Here is a 21,261-nt window from a genome sequence, read left to right as displayed (position 1 = left end):
GAAGTTACAGTTGAATATGAAACATTTTAGGTAGGGTGTTGTTGTGAAAATCTCTTATGACAAATGAAATGCAGGATGATTGGATATTGTAGTTGAGCATCTAACAGCTTTATGTAAAATCCTTATTATATAGACTCAAAAGATAAAATCACTATAATTTTTCTTCATAATTCCAACAGTTTCTCTATAATTTATTATTTATAATTAAATATGATAATACTTTTTATATATGAAAATGTAATCAAATAATTAACAATGAAAATTAGTGTTAATTGAAAAGAGAAGAGAGAAAGTAATAAAACCTTCAAAAAGTTAACTTCGTATAATTTTAGAGTTTGCTCTAAATATAGAGATTTTTGTTTTCTCTTTCTTCACTTTCTCTAAAATAGGGATAAGTATGAGGAAACTGTTGGAGATGCTCTAATCCATGAAAGTGATTTTGGATTTCTACATATGACATTCCAATGAGCCTAGTATGGTTCTTGCTAAAAATAAAAATATTTTACATAGTGCCCTTGCCCATAGACCTATCTCCAATACTTGCATTTCATGTAGAGGTAATTTCTACCTTCATAAAGAGGTGCTTCCTTGCTTATTGCCACAACAACATTGGACACCTGTTATGTTAGTTTGGGACTCCAGACTCCAGAGTCGCATGTGTTTTTCTAAATCAACCATGTGGTCAGATTAGGACAGGCCTGAAGCAGATTTAACAATACAGGATTCTTTAACCTTGAACGAACAAATTCAAGGTTCTAGAGTTTCTGGAAGACAGCCCACGCATTAAGACTCCAAACTCTTTGCTGGAGTTCAGCAATCCAATTTCGAAGGGCTTTCCTTTTTTTTTTTTTTTGGTTGAAGAAATATTCATTCATAAGCCAAAGGCAAGGTTGCAGAGTACAAGTAAAACAATGGGAAAAAAACAAACGAAAGTCCCAAATATGAATAATTTAGATAACATCAAGTAATTCCAGATGGTGGTCCAGGAAGGCCATCACTTCTGAGAACTGATAAAAGAGAGGTCGGGGGAAGATTGATCCATTCTTCCAAACATATCCTCTGTTTAGCTAGCATTGCCGCAGCATCTGCTGAACGGTTAGCTTCACGGGGGATCCATGACCAAGAAACACACTGAAACTTAGTCACAAGGCAGTGGAATCTGTCAAGGAACGGTGTAAGTCTCCAGTTGCTGCATTCCCTAATGTACGAAAGGGAATCAATGATTTCCTTGCAGTCGCTCTCAACTTGGACATTTTGGAGATTAATCTTTGTAGCCAGAGTTAGACCTTGGACAATGGCTAAGGCTTCTGCTTCAATTGCTGAGTTAGAAAGGGTAGAAATACTAGCACCTGCTACAAAGTTACCAGCACTATTTCTGATAATGATTCCCAGACCACTTCTAAGAGAAGACTTATCCCAAGCTCCATCAGTATTGAGCTTGACAAAGGGATCATTAGGAACTGACATGTTTGTGCATGAGTTGGAGCAGCAGGAATAGAGTTTGGCTCATTGATTGTTGATTTCGCTTCAAGGAATTCTAGTGTCCCAAAATTAGCAATGGAAATCGTGGAGTCTGGGTTGGGCAGAGTATCTCTAAACACTGATGCACAGCGAGATTTCCAAATTTCGAATAACTGATAAGAGAGCTTAGAGAGAAAGGTGTTTGAATCATGATCAGTGAAGCCATCTACCATCTTTAGCCACCAAGAATCAAATGTTGTGATGCTTGATTTGTGGGGGATGTACCCGAGTGAACAACCAAACCAGACACGTTCTGTCCAAGGACACAGAAGAAGGCAGTGTTCAACTGTCTCAGGAATTTTGCCACAAAGTTTGCAAATGGGGGAGGGAATCACCTTCCTTCTAAAAAGGTTCCACATGATAGGTAATGAGTTGGTAGCTGCTCTCCAAAGAAATTGTTGAATTTTTGGGACAACCGGGGTGGACCAAATTGATCTCCAAACTTTGTCACAAATTTGGTGGGAAGTAGAAGCTCCAGTAGAAGTGGAAAGTTCGAGTGAAGTTCTGAGGCAATGATAACCAGACTTGACTTTGTAGTTTCCAGAGAAAGGACTTTCCTTGCAGACCTATTCTGCAGCAAGACTGTCCATTTTAAGCTCAAGATACCTAAGAGAAGGACAAATGTGCGTTAACCACGAAGCAAGGCCAGCACCCAAAAATGGTTTTCTTGCAGACCTATTCTGCAGCAAGACTGTCCATTTTAAGCTCAAGATACCTAAGAGAAGGACAAATGTGCGTTAACCACGAAGCAAGGCCAGCACCCAAAAATGGTTTATGCACAACAATAATAAATCATATTCAATACAAAGCCATCAGAAGTGGTCACTGCTGGAGTGCTTTCAAAGGAGTTTGTACAGAAGAATAGGCTCCTTATTTAAGGAGTTGAGAGTCCTTTCATCGCTTACATAAACAATTGCAGACTGCCACATCTTGTCATGGACAAAGTCCAATCTGTGAGTACAAACATCACAAAGGTAGCAATCATTACCAATATATTGAAAATCTGCACCAAAAACATGGATGAAAGACAACAAATACTATTACACATTTACTAAAGTTTCAGAAAGATACAAACTTATGCCAAGAAAATAAAAGGAAGAATTCAATTCAGTAATGTATAGGTAATCTAGGCTATCTAGGTTTATACAACTCTAGATGTTCATACAACTGCTTGCATTCAAACCAAATGGGATTGGGCACACCAAACGAATGTTAAGAAACCCCGCAACAGCGACTTATCAGAAAAGGGTACACCATTGAATCCAACATAGAATCCAGAAGGTCTGGAAAACCTGGTTGAACAAAGGCTGCCTTTAGTTGGCAAATTTTTCTTTCCCAGTATTATTTCTAAAGATAAACAGAACAAAGACCAACTGTGCACTCACATTGGAAGTAAACTTGTGAAACAGAATCCATTACAATCGCGAATGGGATAGTGACAATTGACTGGAGAAGAGGACTGGGATTCACTATGCTACCAAAGCTGCAAAGAGACCAAACCCTCTTGAGGTGTCTCTGATTATGCATGGAAAAACTGAATGAAATCCATGGTGTGTCCAACCTTGCTTGCTAATGAAGTACATAATCCACCTGCTCTGAATACACACAGAAGTTCCATTGTTAATAAAATCCATTATTAACAACTAGCTAACTAATTCACCCAAAAAAAAGTAATTACCTATTGTATCAGCCATATCTGGAGCATCGAGTTCCTTCGCAACTCAACCTAATACAGACATTGCATAAGGATTTTTACCTACAAAAAGAGAAACAATCAAAAATCAAAGGCTACAAACATGAGTGCAGAGTAGGTCCAATTACCAAATACAATCTTGAGCAATTTATAAGCAGCCCACTTATTGGATGTTACTAGCAGATCTAAATTAAGCCAAGCTAAAACATGATTTCAACCAAAAGATCAGTTCAAGTGTAAGGCTTTTTGCGTACCTCTCCTTTTATTTCTAACATATTGATCAATGTGTGCGTCTTTACTGCTCTGGAACAGACAAGGAATTCAGACATGGATACCCTCGGTGTAGGTCTTATGACTCTTATCAACTCCATTGATCATGCTCTAGAGGTTTAGTTCCAAAGACTCACTCGATCATTTCCTCTAAATTGAACACTCCTGAACGAAGTAAGTCGAGGAAATTCATAAAAGTTTCAGTGTTCAACCTAGACTAGTTCTACTACACATGGCAAGTTCAGAACTAGAAACAATATATGATATATATATATACACACACACACACACCATATGCATGTGCCATTATCTCAAAGAGAGGGTGTACATACATGTACATTTACAAGCATAATTAGCTATAATGGGCTACGCTCATTGTACCGCCAGAGGTACTAATTCCCGCCAAATGAATAACATGCAGATACACAGCCAGGCGGGTAACGACCTGAGCCTCGGATCACCCCCAGATCACCGCCAACGCGCCGCCACGCGCCGTGCCAAAATAGCATCAGTAGCTCCCAGAGCTGGGGACTGAAGCACATCAGTTCCACATCGAAAACAAAGAGGAGAACCTCCTCCTCCTCACCTATAAAAGGTTCTCTCCTCTCTCCTCATTAATTACGCATTTAATACTTACCTACTGTTACTTTGTCAACATAAATACATTGACTAATTTAGGCATCGGAGAGTCGAAGACCGCCTAGCGCGGTCTCCCTCTGACGCCCTCTGTATTTTACTTGACAGGTAGCAGAAGCTTTGAGAACGTCACAAGTATTGATCCGCCCACCGGATCAGCGTTAACAAAGGTTTAGCTACCGCTGAACTTTTAGACATTAACATTGGCGCCGTCTGTGGGAGTCCTTGAACAAAAAGTCATCCCACCACAATCACCATGACTAGCGGTAGCGGGGGAAATGCTGAAGAGCAGGCAGACCAGTTCACCACTCCCCAACCCCCCGACCCAGCGGTAGGCGTTAACTGCGCACTATTCACCACCCCAGCCAACAACCCCGGCGGTGAGGCAAATCCAAGCAGCAGCCGCCCACCGGGCCAAGATCTCACCACTATGTACGAGCTAGCACTGGCGGACCTCCACAAGGCAAACAGAAAGCGTGAGGAGGAGCGCAGAGAAAAGGCTGAGGCCCAAAGACAAGTGGCTACGCTGATGTCACGTTTTGAAGAACTGAAGAAAACGCTGGAGGCCACCGCCAATCCAGCGCAGAGCGAGCAATCACGCAGCACCAGGCGTAGTAGGCCCGGCACCAGCACATTGGTACCGGGTCCAGTCATACAGATGCAGGTACCGCTGGACTCACCTGAACTATTGGGGATGGGACCACCGCCCATCCCCCAACTAATGTTGGAGCAGGAGGCGGAATCACTGAAGGCATTTGTCACAAGGTGGCGAGCGGCAGCGTCTCAGTGCCGCGACCTAGACAAAACAATGGCATCGGCGGCCTTCAAGCAGGGACTTCTCAAGGGGCCATTCCTCTATCACCTCAACTACAATCATCCAAATGCGGCATATGATCACGTCATGAGTGAGGCGGTCATTCACGCCCAGGCGGAATTCATCACATATGGAGAAACCCCACCGCCACCAGCAACACCAACAAAGTCAACACAGCCATCCTCCAGTCATCAGGAAATCGCTAACAAAACCCCTTCAGCGCCGCCAACTGACAAGAAGAGGGAGTGGCAGCAGGGCCACCACCAGAACAAGCGGCAGAGGGACCAACACTACAACAAGGGCAACCGCCCAACCCATGGGGATAACCGCAACAAACAGGCGGAGTCCTCTCAGCGGTATGCAGTGTTTACAGTCCTCACAGCCTCGTATGAGGAGATATACAATCAATGCAAGGATCAAATCCCACCGCCACCCTCACCAAGATACCCAAAAATGGGAAAACCAAGAAACACCGGAAAGTGGTGCAAATATCACGAGGACAGCGGTCACAATACCAACAGCTGCAACGCTCTCAAAATGGCCATTGAGACCTTGTACCGTGACGGCAAGATGGAGCAGTTCAAGGTGCGCCAACCACCACCTGTGATCGCCAATGTTGAGACTTTGGGCTGCATCAACACCATCAACGGCGGTGCCCCAATCACTAGCATGTCCCACAGGGCAAGGAAGCGCTATGCACGCGTTAATCACCCAAAGGAAGTCTGCAACATCCGCTACGAAAGGTCCGCGAAACTCCCAAGGTCAGGTTGGGAACCTATTACCTTCTCAGAGGAGGAGGAGCGCGGAGTGCATTTACCCCATGACGACCCATTCTTGGTCGACGCCATTCTTGGCAGATTTTCAGTGGGGAGAATCCTGGTGGATAGCGGGTCCGCTGTCAACGTCATCTTCCGCGGTTGCTACGACCATCTCAAGCGGAACAAGAAACTACTCCAGGATCACGAGCCACTGCTCAGCTTCTCCGGGGACGTCACGCAATCGCTGGAGTCAGACTATATGCGACTGGTTATTGGCACTAGTCCATGCATGGCGGAGATACATACAGAGTTCATAGTAGTCGACTGTTTCAGCTCGTACAACGCCATCATTGGGCGGCCGGCACTCAACAAGCTCAAGTGCATCATCGCCGGATACATGCTTCTCATGAAGTTCCCTACACCCAACGGCACGGGCTGTGTGAGGGGAAGTCAGCAGTTGGCACGAGAATGCTATTCAACGACTATAGCGCGGTCAACGCGCCGCCATGAAATCCTGACGGTGGGTAATCAGTCACCGCCACCAGATATCTTCGAGGATCCTAGAGATGAGGAGAAGAAGTATGTAAAGAAAGAGCCGGTCAACCCGGAAACGTCGTTGAAGGTTGTCTGCATCTCGGACGAGCACCCTGAGCGGACAGTCCGCATAGGCGCCCGGCTAGACCCAGAGGTAGCGGCGGAACTCACTCAATTCCTACGTGACAATGCTGCCGTCTTTGCATGGTCATACGCGGACATTCCAGGTATCTCTCCTGAAATCATCACACACAAGTTGACCATCAAACCATCCTTTTTTCCCATCAAACAGAAGCGGAGGGCCTTTGATGAGGAAAAGTACCGGGCAATAGGAGAAGAGGTTGCCAAGCTCCAGGGCATTGGGTTCATCCGCCAAGTCATCTACCCCCAGTGGATTTCTAACTTGGTCATGGTCAAGAAGCCCAGAGGAAAGTGGAGGATGTGTGTCGACTTCAAAAATCTCAACAAGGCATGCCCAAAGGATAGCTTCCCACTACCTCGCATTGATCAACTGGTTGACGCAACCGCCAGACACGAGCTCCTTAGCATGATGGACGCTTTCTCCAGCTATAATCAGATCAAGATGCATCCCGGCGACCAGGAGTGCACCACCTTCACCACCGACAAGGGCCTCTACTGCTACAATTTGATGCCTTTCGGTCTGAAGAACGCCGGTGCAACTTATCAACGACTGATGAACGCCATGTTCGCGGAACATCTCGGAAAAATAATCGAGGTCTACGTGGACGACATGTTGGTCAAAAGCTTAAAAGCCAGCGGACATGTGGCAAATCTCAAGATCATAGTAACCATTCTCCTAGCCTATGGTATGCGCCTCAACCCAGAAAAATGCTTTTTTGGTGTCACCGCCAGCAAGTTTCTGGGTTATATCGTCAGCGAGCGAGGCATCGAGGCTAACCCGGACAAGGTACAAGCCATCCTCGACCTGGCGGATCCTGAGTATAAGGTGCACGTCCAGTGCCTCCAGGGCAAGTTAACCGCCCTTTCTCGATTCATCTCCAGACTCACTAATAAGTGTGCCCCATTTTTCAAGCTCCTCAAAACGACTCACAAGAAAGTCATCAACTGGAACCCAGAGTGTCAGGCGGCGTTCCAGGGCCTGAAGGAATACTTAGCGGCAGTCCCACTCCTCTCTATCCCTGTGCAAGGAGAGACACTGTTTATATACCTAGCGGTATCAGTGTCAGCGGTAAGCTGCGCTATTGTCCGGCGGGAGGGCCAGGATGAACTCCCAGTGTTCTACGCCGGCCGAGGCATGAACGGAGCAGAAACAAGGTATCCTCCCTTGGAGCAACTAGCTCTCGCACTCATCGTTGCCGCCAGTACTTGCAGGCCCACACAATCTATGTGTTAACCAATCAACCGCTGAGGCAGGTAATGCAGAACCCTGAACATTCGGGACGCCTCAGCAAGTGGGCCATTGAGCTCAGCGAGTTCGACATAGATTACAAGCCAAGAACCGCCATGAAAGGCCAGGCGGTGGCAGACTTCATCGCTGAACTCACCGAGCGTCAGCCAGAACCCGGTACCGAGACAGAGCCCCGAACAGAAATGGTAACCGCTGAAGAAGCAGCTCCCCCACACTCAGATTGGAACCTGCATGTGGACGGCTCCACTAGCGCCAAGGCCAGCGGCGCCGGAGTCATCTTAACAGGACCCGGGGGACTGAACGCGGAGTACGCGTTGAAATTCAACTTCAAAGCTTCAAACAATATGGCGGAGTACGAAGCACTCATCGCCGGCCTACTCCTTGCCATCGACTCAGGTGCTGACAGCGTCAACATATTCAGCGACTCTCAATTAGTCGTTAACCAGGTCAACGACAGCTTCCAAGCTAAGGACCAACAGTTAGCGGCATATTTGGGGTACGTCAAGACGCTGCTCAAAAAATTCAAATTTCACACCATCACACAAATCCCCAGGGAAAAGAACGCCAAGGCTGATTCACTGGCGAGACTGGCAACCGCCCAACCACATCAAAGTCAAGCGGACACAAGGGTGGAATGCCTTGACAGGCCAAGTATCACAAAGACCCTGGCGGAGATCTTCAGCATCGAGGTCAATCCCAGCTCGATGGACGAGATTATCGAATACAAGCGTAACGGGACATTGCCGGAGGACAAAGTCAAGGCGCGACAGCTCAAGCGGAGAGCAACCCACTACAACATCCAGAATGGCAAGCTCTACTGCCAAGGGTTCACCCACCCCAACCTCCGCTGTTTAACCCCTGAGGAGGGAAAGGTCGTGCTGGCAAGGATCCACGGCGGAGAATGAGGAAACCACTCGGGCGCCAGATCCCTGGCCAACCGCACAATGCGACAAGGATACTTTTGGCCCACACTCGGTGATGACGCCCGGCAGATATCTCGGTCTTGCCACCAATGCCAACAGTATGCTGATCTCCCACATGCGCCAGCAGAGCCGCTGTCAATCATCATCGGCCCATGGGTTCACTCTACGTGGGGCCTCGACTTGATGGGAAAATTCCAAACCGCCAAGGGCCAGTTCAAATATATCATTGTTGCTATCGACTACAACAGCAAGTGGATAGAGGCAGAGCCACTGACGGCAATAACTACCGCCAAGGTAATTCACTTCCTCTGGAAGAACATCTACTGCCGCTATGGTGTCCCACATACAATCATCACAGACAACGGCACACAGTTCAACAACAAAGAGCTCATATCTTTCACCGCCAACCTTGGCACCAAGTTGAGTTTTGCGTCTGTCGCCCACCCCCAAACCAAAGGCCAGGTCGAAGCAGCAAACAAGATAATCAAGAAGCTGCTGAAAAAGAAACTCGACAACGCCAAGGGCTTGTGGGCGGAGAAGCTTCCAGAAGTTCTATGGGCCATCAGGACAACTCCAACTTCCGCCACCGACGAAACCTTTTTGTATGATGTTCGGAACAGAGGCTGTCCTACCTGTTGAGGTAACTCAACCTACTGCTAGGGTCGAAGGCTACTGCCCAGAGACCAACAGCAACGGCGTCAACCTAGACAAGGACCTCCTGGAGGAAAAACGACACGAGGCCCATTTGCGCAACTTGCAAAACAAGCAGCGGGTATCGCGTTTCTACAACGCCAGAGTCAAAGCCCGGAACCTCCAATTGGGGGACTGGGTAATGAAGGAAGTCATTCCACCGCCAACAAAACTCCGCCCAACTTGGGAAGGTCCATACAAAATTGTGGAAGTCTTTAGCCCAGGCACCTTTTACTTAATGGGCAAGGATGGCGTCACAACGACCCACCCTTGGAATACCGAACACCTTCGGTATTACTACAAATAGTCATGCCGCTACCCAGGAGCATCTTGACTTAGCTAAATTTTTGTTCAATATTTAGCTAAGGGAAGCTACCCAACGGGTATTACCCCACTTTTGTACACGCTGATCAATCAGCTATCAATGAAACGAGGAATTATTCAAACTATTGTTCCCAAGTCTAGCACCGAGGGCAACTGGCAATGCCAGCAATCGTCAGCGGACCACGTCCGCTACGCGGTGCACTTGGACCAATCTTAATCCCTTTAATGTTTCATTGATTGGCAAAAGAAAAGTCTAGGTCAAAACCCTAGCGGTACAGGCATATCATGACAAACACCAAAATTCAAAACTTCATTCCATATAAAAATGTTCATTACAAAATTTGTTACGCCTCAGCGGCTACAAAAAAGAGGGGAGGTTCCAACATCTCAGGGGTTGGCCTCAGCTTCTTCACCTTCGGCGTGCGGCGGCGGGTGCGCGCGGCTTGTTTGGTCAGACCCTCGGGCGGTGGGACTTGGGGTCTCTATGGTACCGTCCGCCCGTGTATGAGCCGCTAGGAAACCAGCACGGGACACCTCCGACTGGGTAGGAGGAGGAGTCCGCTGGGAGCCATCCGCCGGACGTGCGCTGCTCTCTCCACTTCCCGAGCGAGCGCCTTCCGCTGGAACAGGGATCACATCCTTCGCCGGCGGGGCATCCTTGGCTGCCGGCACAGTGGGCTGGGACGCCTTAACAAAGTCAATAGCGCCCTTCTGCTTCAACATCTCCACATTTGCTAGGGCCCCAGCCTTCGCCGCCTCAGTCATGGCCTTTTTATACTCCACCGACTGTTTGAACGCCTCAACAGCGGCGGCCGCAGCGCTGCTCCCTGCAGCTTTCAGGCGGGCGACCTCACCCTCCAGCCTCTTCACCTCGGCTAGTCTGGCGGCGGACTCCCGCTGTAGGATATCGATCTTCTTATCCTTAGCGGCTACCCGCTCCTGCAGCAAGGCCATGTCCTGCTCCAACTTTGAGACGCGTTCATTCCTCTCCAGGTCCCGCTTGATGGCCACCGCCAGCTTGCCACGGGCGTCCGCGGCGTCACAGTCCGCCTATGTCAGGCGTCGTTCCACCTCCGCCAGCCTGTCCCTCGCCTCCGCCAGCTCCCTCTGGAGACTTTGGACTTCCTCCCTGAGCTTCCGCTCAACCCGGGGCTGCTTCAACGCCGCCAGGAACATTTCATGCAACCCAGTTGACAATTGACCAAAGGCCGAGCTATAGGGCGACTGGTCAATGGCCGTTGGGCGCGAAATCCCCGCTAGGCCGACAAACCCCAGCCGCTCGCAGAGATGGTAGAGAAACTCCCGCTCACCGTCAGTCATGAATTCGGCATAAGCGGCAAACGAGTCCAGGTTACTCGCGGGCGTCTCTCTCTCCACCACGGGAGCCTTGAGCGGAGCTTGCCGAGCCTTCTTCTGCTGGCGGGCCCCGATGGTCTCCACATTGTCCCCCTCTTCCTCGTCGGGGGAGTCAATCTGCAGGCACTTTCTCTGGAGCACCCGTGTGTTCCCGGCAGTGGGCTTCGATCCCTTCGCCGGCGGCTCCTCCCTTGCAGCGGTGACAGTCTCCGCCGGCTGCACCGTTCTCTCCTTTTGAGAACCACGCCTGTTGGTAGGTACCCGCTCCTTTTGCGGCGCGGCGGCGGCGGATCCCTTCTTCCCGCCATCCACATAGGCCCCCGCCTGAACGACCGGCAGGCCGTCATAACCAAGATGGGAGTGGTTCGGCATGGGTAGCACCACCGGAACCTCGGACGGGCTCATCGCCAGCTTGTCGGGGTTCACAACAGTCTGCTGGGCTGCCAACCCTTCGGCGTACATGGTCTCTAGGAAGTTATCGATCTCGGCGCGGTCCATAGCCTTATCGAAAGCGTCGCGGCTCGCTTTGTTACCTGGCGGAGTTTCTAAAAAAATATATATATATATAACCAGTCAACCTGAGGCACTCTGATCGAAGGAACAGTGTGGCGGATATTTTCTTACCAACGGCGCGAGTTAGTCGTTGATCGACCAACAACTCCCAACCAGTAAGAAGGCGAAAATCCAACAAGTTGCGATTCCGCCAGCAGCCTCTGATGCGTGCCAGGCGACACTCTTCTTCACGCTTCAGGTTATACCGCAATCCCGCTGCACAAGCACAATAATCGTTAGTAAAATTATAAGTCTACGCATTGGAGATACCGCCAGCTATGTTCAGCGGAGACCGGTAAACAACCTCGGATATGTTGAAATTCGACTTAATCCTAAATGTCGGCTCCCCCTCGTTGGACCCAGCTTGGTACTCCCACCCCCCCCCCGTGGCAACGCAGAAGGTCCCCCGCCAGTAGGACATGGAATCCCTTAGGTTCTCAATCAGCTTGGGCGCTCCCTGGCGGCGGCTCAAATTCACCTGCCCTCTGCAACCTTGGCGTTTCACATACACCAGCTCGTAGAAATGAAGCACCTCCGCCACAGTAGGTCCCTCACAACCGGACAACCGCCATAGTGAGTTCAGCGCCAGCATTAACCGCCACATATTGGGGCAAATTTGCCCAAAAGCAAGGCCAAATTCGCACACCAAGATCTGAAGATTTGGCACTAGCGGGAGTGTCACTCCTTGGCGGAATATCGCCTCATGCACGGCGGCAAACCCCTCTGGAAGAACCGATGCCTTCTCGTCCACTGTCGGCGGACGCAGCTTCACCGAACCTGGCAACCGGAACATCCGCTTCACCCGATTGACGGCAGCAACGTTCATCTGCCCTCTTGCCTCGTCAATGGGGTGCCATCCTGGAGGACCCACGCCGAATTAGCATCCTCCCCCGCCGGCAGAGCCACTGGCAGCGCTGTTACTCGCCAACCGCTCGTCGCGCCTATTTTTGGCAGCGGCGGCCTCTCCTGCCCTAGAACTCTCGGGACGCGAAGCACGACCCATAGCTACTTCCCAGGGTATGGTCTGTAGCGGCTCAACCTCTAGCGGTTCTGGCAGTGAGGTTCCTGCATGGGCAGACGAACGCAACGAATCAATAAATACTCTATCCACCACGCTGAACGACACGTCAGACCCGGAATCCTCACTGCTCGAAAGCTCTACGACGTTAGCCATCCCAAACCCTAAAACCCAAATCAGTTAGCTCAAACAAAGATCTAGCCTAGGCCTATATCAGTTATAGCCAAGAACACCAAGAACAGTTTACCCAGAAAAAGCCAAAACAAGAACAAACACACTCAACCCAGATTGGACCATCCAGCAAATCCCTAAACACCAACCCTCTACCAAACACCATAACCCACCCCCAAATCGCACTTCATACCCTCAGAGCACACCAAAGAAGAGCAGAAAGCATCCCAAAAACAGAAACAACAAAATCTAGAAAACAGCAGATCCAATGAAACAGGGAAAAGGAATCCAAATACCAACCTTAGTGGTGGAACCTCCGGTATGATGGCGCGCAACAGTCTTCAGTGGGGAAGATCTTCGTTTCTCCAGGAATGATATCTCCAAACTCCGGCAGCCTCTTTCTTCAGTCTCGGACGAGCAGAGCGTGAAGACGACGAGTAAGAGTTTGAAGCTTTAGCAAAGTGTCAAATCTCGCTGAGTTTCCCCCCATTTTATGTCAACATCAACGCATTCTAAACCGTCCACTCAAAAACGACATCGCGCACCAGCCATACACGTGTCCCACGTCTCCACTTACTCTCCGGATTAACTGAGGCGTCGCCTCGGTTACGGAATCTATAATTACTAGCATTAATGGCGAGAAGACGGCCAGGCTTAGGAGACAAGCCTCCGGACGCTAACCCTCTGGTAGTCGGCCACTTGTCGACCACCATCAGACGAAGCGTCTAATGGAAGTAACCACTTGGGAAGAAGTCACTAACCGTCCGATGTCTCCGCTGAGCGAAACCCCGCCAGCGGAACTTCTCCCTGGTCACATTCCAAGGGACGAAGTCTCCGCTGAGCGAAACCCTGCCAGCAGAACTTGTCCCTTGTCCCCTTCCAAGACGAAGTCTCCACTGAGCGAAACCCCGCCAGCAGAACTTGTCCCTTGTCACCTTCCAAGTGGCGAAGTCTCCGCTGAGCGAAACCCCGCCAGCGGAACTTCTCCCTTGTCCCCTTCCAAGGAACGAAGTCTCCGCTGAGCGAAACCCCGCCAGCGGAACTTCTCCCTTGTCACCTTCCAAGTAATGAAGTCTCCGCTGAGCGAAACTCCTCCAGTGGCACTTCTCCCTTGTCATCCTGCAAGCGGGGCATCTTCCGCTACACATCTCTAGCGGAACCCCATTTCCTCTTGCAAGCTGCGTACTTTGTTCAGCGCAATATCGCTCAATAAAATACCGTCAGGCACGTCTACTAGACGCTGCTTCCTGCTACAGTCAGCGGGGGGATATCCGCCAGCGGCGGATCCCGGGGCCACGCCTCACTCTGACAACGACTGCCACGCGATGTTACGGTCAGACCGTCCCTACGGGACACGGGGACTTGTCAACAGTCTACGACTCTCCTGATCAAGCACGTTGACCCCCGTCACTTGGGTACTAAAGATTGGGCTCGCTACCAACACCCTCTGCTCCGTGCAGCTCCCCCTCAACAAACAATTTGCCGACCATCCAGAGGTCTATCTTCGCCGGGGAGTGGGGGACTCCCTGGGGGGCCTAGCAGGGGCCCACCCGAAAGGGTATAAAGCGTTTGCTCAGTAAATCTATGGTTGACAACGCACTGACGCTAATTATGCTGTTGTAAGTCTAGCGGAAGATAACGCTTCAAACCGCTGAACAACTCCCCAACCAAGATTGCCCTCCTTGACTGGGGACTTGGGGGACTTGTACATACATGTACATTTACAAACATAATTAGCTATAATGGGCTACGCTCATTGTACCGCCAGAGGTACTAATTCCCGCCAAAGGAATAACATGCAGATACACAGCCAGGCGGGTAAAGACCTGAGCCTCGGATCACCCCCAGATCACCGCCAACGCGCCTCCACGCGCCGTGCCAAAATAGCATCAGTAGCTCCCAGAGCTGGGGACTGAAGCACATCAGTCCCACATCGAAAACAAAGAGGAGAACCTCCTCCTCCTCACCTATAAAAGGTTCTCTCCTCTCTCCTCATTAATTACGCTTTTAATACTTACCTACTGTTACTTTGTCAACATAAATACATTGACTAACTTAGGCATAGGAGAGTCGAAGACCGCCTAGCGCGGTCTCCCTCTGACGCCCTCTGTATTTTACTTGACAGGTAGCAGAAGCTTTGAGAACGTCACAAGTATTGATCCGCCCACCGGATCAGCGTTAACAAAGGTTTAGCTACCGCTGAACTTTTAGACATTAACAGAGGGAATAACTACCTTAACATTGTGCTATGATGATCGAGCATCATGATTTTAAAGGAGTATTTCTTCTAAGGTAAGTGTTTTGTACCTTGGGTATGTCAATGTCATCCTCAGTGGCAGCATAATCAGCATATATCTGGACAACAGAGTGCGTTTCCGATTCAAATATGATTTTGATTTTGAGAATGATATATAGTAGGCCGGCTATAAAAGAAGCCTCAAAACACACAAAAAGAAAAAGATAACGAACCTACTGGAAGTCAGCTGGACTATCATCGGCCTTCTCCTTCCAAATCTTCGATCAGGTGGACTCCCGAGCCTCTCCCCCCAAAGGCCTTGTGCGTGTATATTCATGTTCAAGACGAAACATAACTCGAAACATATCAGGTGGCGGCAGCCCACACTCACTCATGAACCTCCTTATTACTGTAACGAATGGAATATAATGCACCCACACTTCATCCCCACACATGATTTTCTCGTCAAACTTTATTCCATTTATGTAAACAAAATGAGTGACCCGAATAGAAGACGATCGAATACAGAGAGCCAACCCTTTGTTGTCCCAATTGGAGTTTTGAGGAATTTCAATGCAAAACTCATGCTCTTTCTTTATCACTTCTCTATCCACATCCCAATTCACATCCTTACGGCAGGTGAACCAGTTTGGAATCGGAATCGGAATCGGAGCACTTGCGGGAAATTCTACTTGGAATTCTTCAGATTTCGCACAAGAGAAAAAAAGAGTCAACAAAGCTGTCAATTCCTCTACCTCTTCCTCTCCTATCAATTCTTTGGTTCCCGCAAACGGTGATGATGTCATCTTCTTTCTCTTATTGGCCAGATGAAATAGTCGCTTGTCAACTTCAACCTCTGATAGTACTACTCCACGAGCACGAGCCAGATTGTAGCAAAGTCTCCAACAGTCAGTCAAGTCCAACCGACCGAACATTTTTGAATCTCTACCCTCCATAATTTTTGACAGCTTCGAAATTCTTTCCAATGACTGACAACCACTCACATATAAGCCATTTATTTCTCGTGGAAATTCTGAAATTTCTTCAAGCCGATTGCAACCGTTGAGATGAACTTGTAATCTCGTCAGGATAGTTGAAAAGATCGATGGAGGAAGTGATTCTGACTTTGTTGGAAATGTAACAAGGTTGTGGCAATTCCGTAGATCAAGCTCCTCCAGACGTTGAAATCCATAGAAAATGCTGCATTGTACATTTGGAAGATTTTGACAGCCAATTAGAGACAAGGATGTATGGCCAGTGAGATTTCCAACTGAGCAAGGTAACTCTTTGATGGCAGTGAAACTTAGATTCAGGTACTTGAAGGACTTCATGTCTCCCTCAATTTCAGGGAACAACTTGAGTGGGCAAAATGAGAGATCCAGAGTTTCCAAAGATTCCAACTTAAGTGGACTCTCTTGAAACATCTGGAGCTTTTTACAATGGGCGAGTTTCAAAATGACGAGCTTATCGAGACGGCCAACAAAAGGATCAACTTCAACTAAATCATCACAAAAAAATAGCTCCAAATACTCAAAGCTTGTTAATCCAGACAAGTCGGGAATCTTTGTTAAACCAGGACAGTCCCACAAATGGATCGATTTCAAATACCGCATGTTCTGTTTGGGAGAGAGGAAAAAAAAAAGTTAAAAAGGTTGAAATGAGAAGTTAAAATATGTGTAAAACGTGATCGAATTCTTTCTTTCAAATACCACCTTGAATCCCTCGTTCACTAGTGGAGTTGTGCAGGGCCCACCCATGTGCAATATACCAAGTTTCCTCTGATTAAAATTCGTTGGCAACGATCGTAATGAACACTCAATCTAGTCAAGGACCCTTAACTGGTTGGGGAGATAATCCAAGCCCTCTCCGCAAAGCATCCCATGCATAATCGACTTTAAAAATTTGAAGATTTTTCAAATTTGTGAAGCTTCCGCCATTCAAGCATATCTTTTGTGAAGGGTAATATCTTAGCACGATGCATTTAATTCTATCCGTTCCCTAACATGAAATAGCAATTGGGTCAAATTAAGCAACTTCTTCTCCTACCCCAAATATTTGCATTATACTCTAAAATTCTTCAAGATTTTATAAACAAGGCTATATTAAATAATTTAAATATCACTTACTATGTTTTCCTCAAGGACCTCGCGAACATCCTCATAAAACCACAACCTACTGCGCTTTCCTACCTCATCAGGGGACTCTTGCCGAACAATTTCTTTTCCCATGTCTTCTAAAAGGTCATGCATCCAAATCTTACTGTCTTTCTCAATTTTGATCAAGGCCTTTTCTTTGAGGACTTTGAGACCATACATAGGATTCAAGTCACAGCTTTGTAGGACTTTTATCACATAGATTTGGTCGTAACCTTTAAAGAAACATGCAATATGAAGAAAAACTTCTTTCATCCTATCCTCCAATGCAGCGTAACTTCTTTTGAGAGCTTGTTGAATCTGTTGGTTAGGATATCTGTTGTAATACTCTAATGCATCTTTCCACTCATCCTTATTTTTACTACATAGATCTGACCCCAAAACTTCCAAAACTAACGGAATCCCTTTAGCATAACGTATTACCTCAGTTCCAAGTTCAAAGAAGTCATCCGCACATATACTTCCTTTGAAGGCATGGAAATTGAAGAGCTCTAAAGCTTCTTGATCATTTAATTCCTTGGCCTCATATATTGGATTGACGTTATGAGCCCTTAGGCAATTCATTTTTCTTGTTGTTATAATAATTCTACTTCTTGGACCAAACCAATCACACCCTCCAGCAAGTTTTTTTAATTGATCCAAGTGGTCCACATCATCAAGAACTAAGAGAACCTTTTTCTGGCTTAGTTTTTGCTTCAGCACAATGATTCCTTCATCAACATTGGTCACATTAGGTGGATTCCTCTCTATAATCTTAGAAAGAAAATTGTTTTGTAGCTTGACAAGACCTCCATGTGAAAATGATTCTTCTCTAACATTTGCCAGGAAACAGCTATGTTCAAACTTATAGCTAATTGCATTGTAAACAGCTTTTGCAAGTGTTGTCTTTCCTATCCCGCCAATTCCCCATATCCCTACCATGTGAGGGTCGTCTTGCCCTATATTTAAGAGCTTAAGTATGTCTTCTACACGAGATTCTATTCCAACAGGATATGTTGCCACATCTAAAGGGTTGCATTTCATTAGTTTGGTTGATATCACTTTAACAATTTCATCAATGTCATTCGCTTCTTGCCTGCAAATGTAAAAGCATATGAAACATTTAGTTTAAACTTTCCTATATTTCAGTTTTTTAGGGGACGAATCAATGACAGACTAAATCATATTCAAGATTATACTCTAATTCTAGTCCATTAGTTAGTGAAACTATTGATGCATGGGTAAGATTAAACATTATGTAATCTGTTAGCTGAGTTAACTGTCTGTTAACGGTGGAATGTTAAAATCTGCATTATAAAGTTGAGATGCTTGAGATTGAACATACGTACCCTCCATCCAAGATGTGCCACCCAGACAAAATTGCTGCTTGTGTTAGAGCTGCCTTCCAACTCTCCACCTTCTCTGAGTTATCCTTGTGTTTGCTAAGGCGAGCAATTGCCTCACAAACCTGGCCCTTCTGGTATCGTATCTCCGACGGATCTACCTTGTAGAAAATTGGGTAAACGATTTGTTGCTTGGATTCTTTACACTGAAAGATCTTGACAAGTTCATCCAAGCACCAATTTGAAGATGCATAGTTCGCAGAAAATACAACAATAGAAATCCTTGATCCTTCAATTACTTCGAGAAGCTCCTTTCTTATATCTTCTCCTCTTGTAAGGTCATTATCCATGAAAGTGTTAATTCCCTTGTTAATCAAATTACTGTACAAATGGCCTGTGAAAGTTTTGCGCGTATCCACACCTCTGAAGCTCAGAAAGGCATCGTGTGTGAATGAATGGGTGGAAGAAGAAGAGGAAGAGGAGGAGGCTCCGAATTGAGGTTTGCTCAGATCCATGTTGTTTGATTGCAGGAGGATATTGAAAAAATTTGGGATGGTGTTGTTACTGTCAACAACAGCATACTATTCCCAAGATCTGCATAATGAAAAAGAAGCACTTAGAGAATCTGACATTACCATAGCTGTGAAAAATATAACCTAAATATATTGCATTCTTGGACATGTAATTCCTAAACAACTAAAAGAATTAAAATCAAATTCTTAGCTTCATAACAAAAAGAAACCAAACAACTAAATGAACTTGAAACAATATAGAAAAGAAAATAATGAATGCAAACAAAACCAGTGACTGATGCAAAACTTTAGTGTTTATAAAGATAGTGCCTAAACAAAGTATTTCTCCCTTAAAATCCATTTCACTCGAGTGCAACTTTCCATGTGACTTCAATCAATTTTAACACCTCAATTAGGCTGAAAAATTGAGTGGTGAAGAGTCAAGGATGGGATCATGCACTTCTGTTCATTCAAAAAAAATAATCAAGTTCAAACTAAAAACAATGCATTTCAGTTCCTCTCTTGTGTAGTAACTGATTTGCTCACAGCATAAATTTCATTACAAAGTTTATATCATTCTAAACAAATTACCATATGCAGTACTACCATGATTACAATGCAAAAAACTGAACCAAACGTGATAAATGAATCAACAACCACTCCTCAAAGTATTAATCAATCTCCACTAATACTAAGAGCGAATACTAATACAAACTCATTAGGTTTATATCAAAATCAACCAAAGGATAATAAAAAGCACATACCTTAATAAGAATAAGACACTGAGATAATGCCAAACAATAAACAGAGGAACAGCGGCAGAAGAATGACGCGCATACTTTTTTGCATACAATCTAGAAAACCCGAACAAAACAACAATGGAATTTTGAAATTAATCATAAAGCTGTCAAAACTAACTTGAACACAAAGTTAACATATACTAATGTTCCTATAGCAAATGGAAAAGTTCACACAACTTCGATAAAGAAAGGACTCAAAAACTATGCCAAAATTAACTTGAACACCTATAAATATCAAGCTAGAATGGGATCATCATCAAGAAACCTACCAAAGAATCAAAGAGAAGGCAAAACCAGAGTTCTTTTCCTCTAAAGACAAAGCATAAGGCTTTAAAGCATTGCCATAGAAAATGCCGACAAAATTCCATTTTCAGCTTTCTTAATTCCATCTTCAATGGTTTATATAAGTCCATTAACTTGGTCACCATTCATTACAAACGCATGCAATACAAATTTGAATATATAGTTCATTACGAAAACAGAATTGTTTTTGCCTTAATGCTTTCACATACTTAATAAGCACATACTTCTTGTTGTTTTCTCAAGTCAGATTTCCCTATCAACAATACTTAGTCTTCTCGCTGTCATCATTCCTTACAAAAACACAATTGATGTTTTTAAACTTTCCCATATATCAGGCATTATAAACTGGGGATCATTGGCTTTTAGCCCTCAAAGTTTGTTGCAGGAAATTGGGTGTATAATTGTTCATCCTTCTCATCCTAATTATATATAAAGTATTGGAACCCTACATGAATGTCTTTGCATTTAGATAATCAAGTATTAAGCTGTCATGTATGAACCCTCAATGACAGAGAAACTAAGTCTGCAGAAGTCTATGTCCTTGAAACTGATATAAATCAGTATGAGCAGAAATAAATACTTGTACAGTTGTACCCATGTTCTCAAATAGAAGTTAAAAAAGGTTCTCTTGACATTTCTTTCACTTTACCAAAGGATGCATAATCATAGCACCTAATGACCTGAATATTGATGTAAACACATTTTTGCAACTTTGCAAGATAAACACACGGGCTAATAATATGTAAACGATCAGATCATAAGCCATCACTTTAGCAATGAAGGAATTAATAGCTCCACACACCAAAACACAAATCTTTATTGTCAAAACTGTTATAATCAAACAATCAGTACAATTCATTGACTTAGAAAGAGACAGAGCCGCTCTCACCTAATTCTTAATTTTACAATACCCTAAACACTTGCAGAGACTACACGAAGCCCTATCTCAAAATTAAACCCCCAAACACCCAAAACACATAAAACCCAGATGATATTCCAGGCTCCAGAGTCCAAATTGGCTCTGAAATTTAATCCCTTCTGTTAGTGTGAGTCATCGTTCCCTATTAGGAATTGACTACAAGGGAATATATTGTTGTAACTACTTACCTTGTATTTGTTATGTAGTACAGTAGTACACAATAGTTGTAGTACGTTGTAGTACGATTGTAATCTGTTTATATACACCACAGAATGAGTGTAATAATATATCAAACAATTCATTCTCTCTATCTTGTCTTATTTGACTTGGTATCAGAGCAAAGATCCGAGAGGACTTTGTCTCTTT

The 21,261-nt window shown here is 45.8% G+C and overlaps 1 protein-coding gene across 5 annotated transcripts; it reads right to left on the bottom strand.

The window, feature by feature from the left end:
• Nucleotide 1: 1 nt before the first annotated feature.
• LOC133708189 (disease resistance protein RUN1-like) lies at nt 2–19,414 on the bottom strand. 5 transcript variants are annotated; one of them, XM_062133643.1, is made up of 7 exons: nt 18,368–19,414; nt 17,013–18,114; nt 16,599–16,884; nt 15,124–16,502; nt 3,200–3,277; nt 2,907–3,116; nt 2–2,813 (listed from the first exon to the last, which is right to left on the bottom strand). In XM_062133643.1, exons 1-3 carry the CDS (start codon nt 18,874–18,876, stop codon nt 16,711–16,713), a joined length of 1,785 nt encoding a protein of 594 aa, XP_061989627.1. In that variant the 5' UTR covers nt 18,877–19,414; the 3' UTR covers nt 2–2,813; nt 2,907–3,116; nt 3,200–3,277; nt 15,124–16,502; nt 16,599–16,710. The 5 variants fall into 5 exon arrangements, 4 of the variants coding, with proteins under 4 accessions (XP_061989627.1, XP_061989626.1, XP_061989628.1 ...); XM_062133642.1 differs by having other exon boundaries at nt 2–3,116; XM_062133644.1 differs by having other exon boundaries at nt 2–3,111.
• Between the last annotated feature and the right edge of the window lie 1,847 nt (nt 19,415–21,261).

This window comes from Rosa rugosa, chromosome 5 (genome assembly GCF_958449725.1).
Source record: "Rosa rugosa chromosome 5, drRosRugo1.1, whole genome shotgun sequence".
NCBI lineage: Eukaryota > Viridiplantae > Streptophyta > Magnoliopsida > Rosales > Rosaceae > Rosa > Rosa rugosa.
This window is presented reverse-complemented; position numbering and strand designations above follow the sequence as displayed.

What these genes read in the sequence shown, in the direction of transcription:
- LOC133708189 (XM_062133642.1), bottom strand. Translation starts at nt 18,876, where the DNA reads ATGGATCTGAGCAAACCTCAATTCGGAGCCTCCTCCTCTTCCTCTTCT. An exon ending in TGGCACATCTTGGATGGAGG is followed by an intron (nt 18,115 to 18,367) that starts GTACGTATGTTC and finishes TTACATTTGCAG; the next exon opens with GCAAGAAGCGAATGACATTG. An exon ending in AGGTCCTTGAGGAAAACATA is followed by an intron (nt 16,885 to 17,012) that starts GTAAGTGATATT and finishes ATTTCATGTTAG; the next exon opens with GGAACGGATAGAATTAAATG.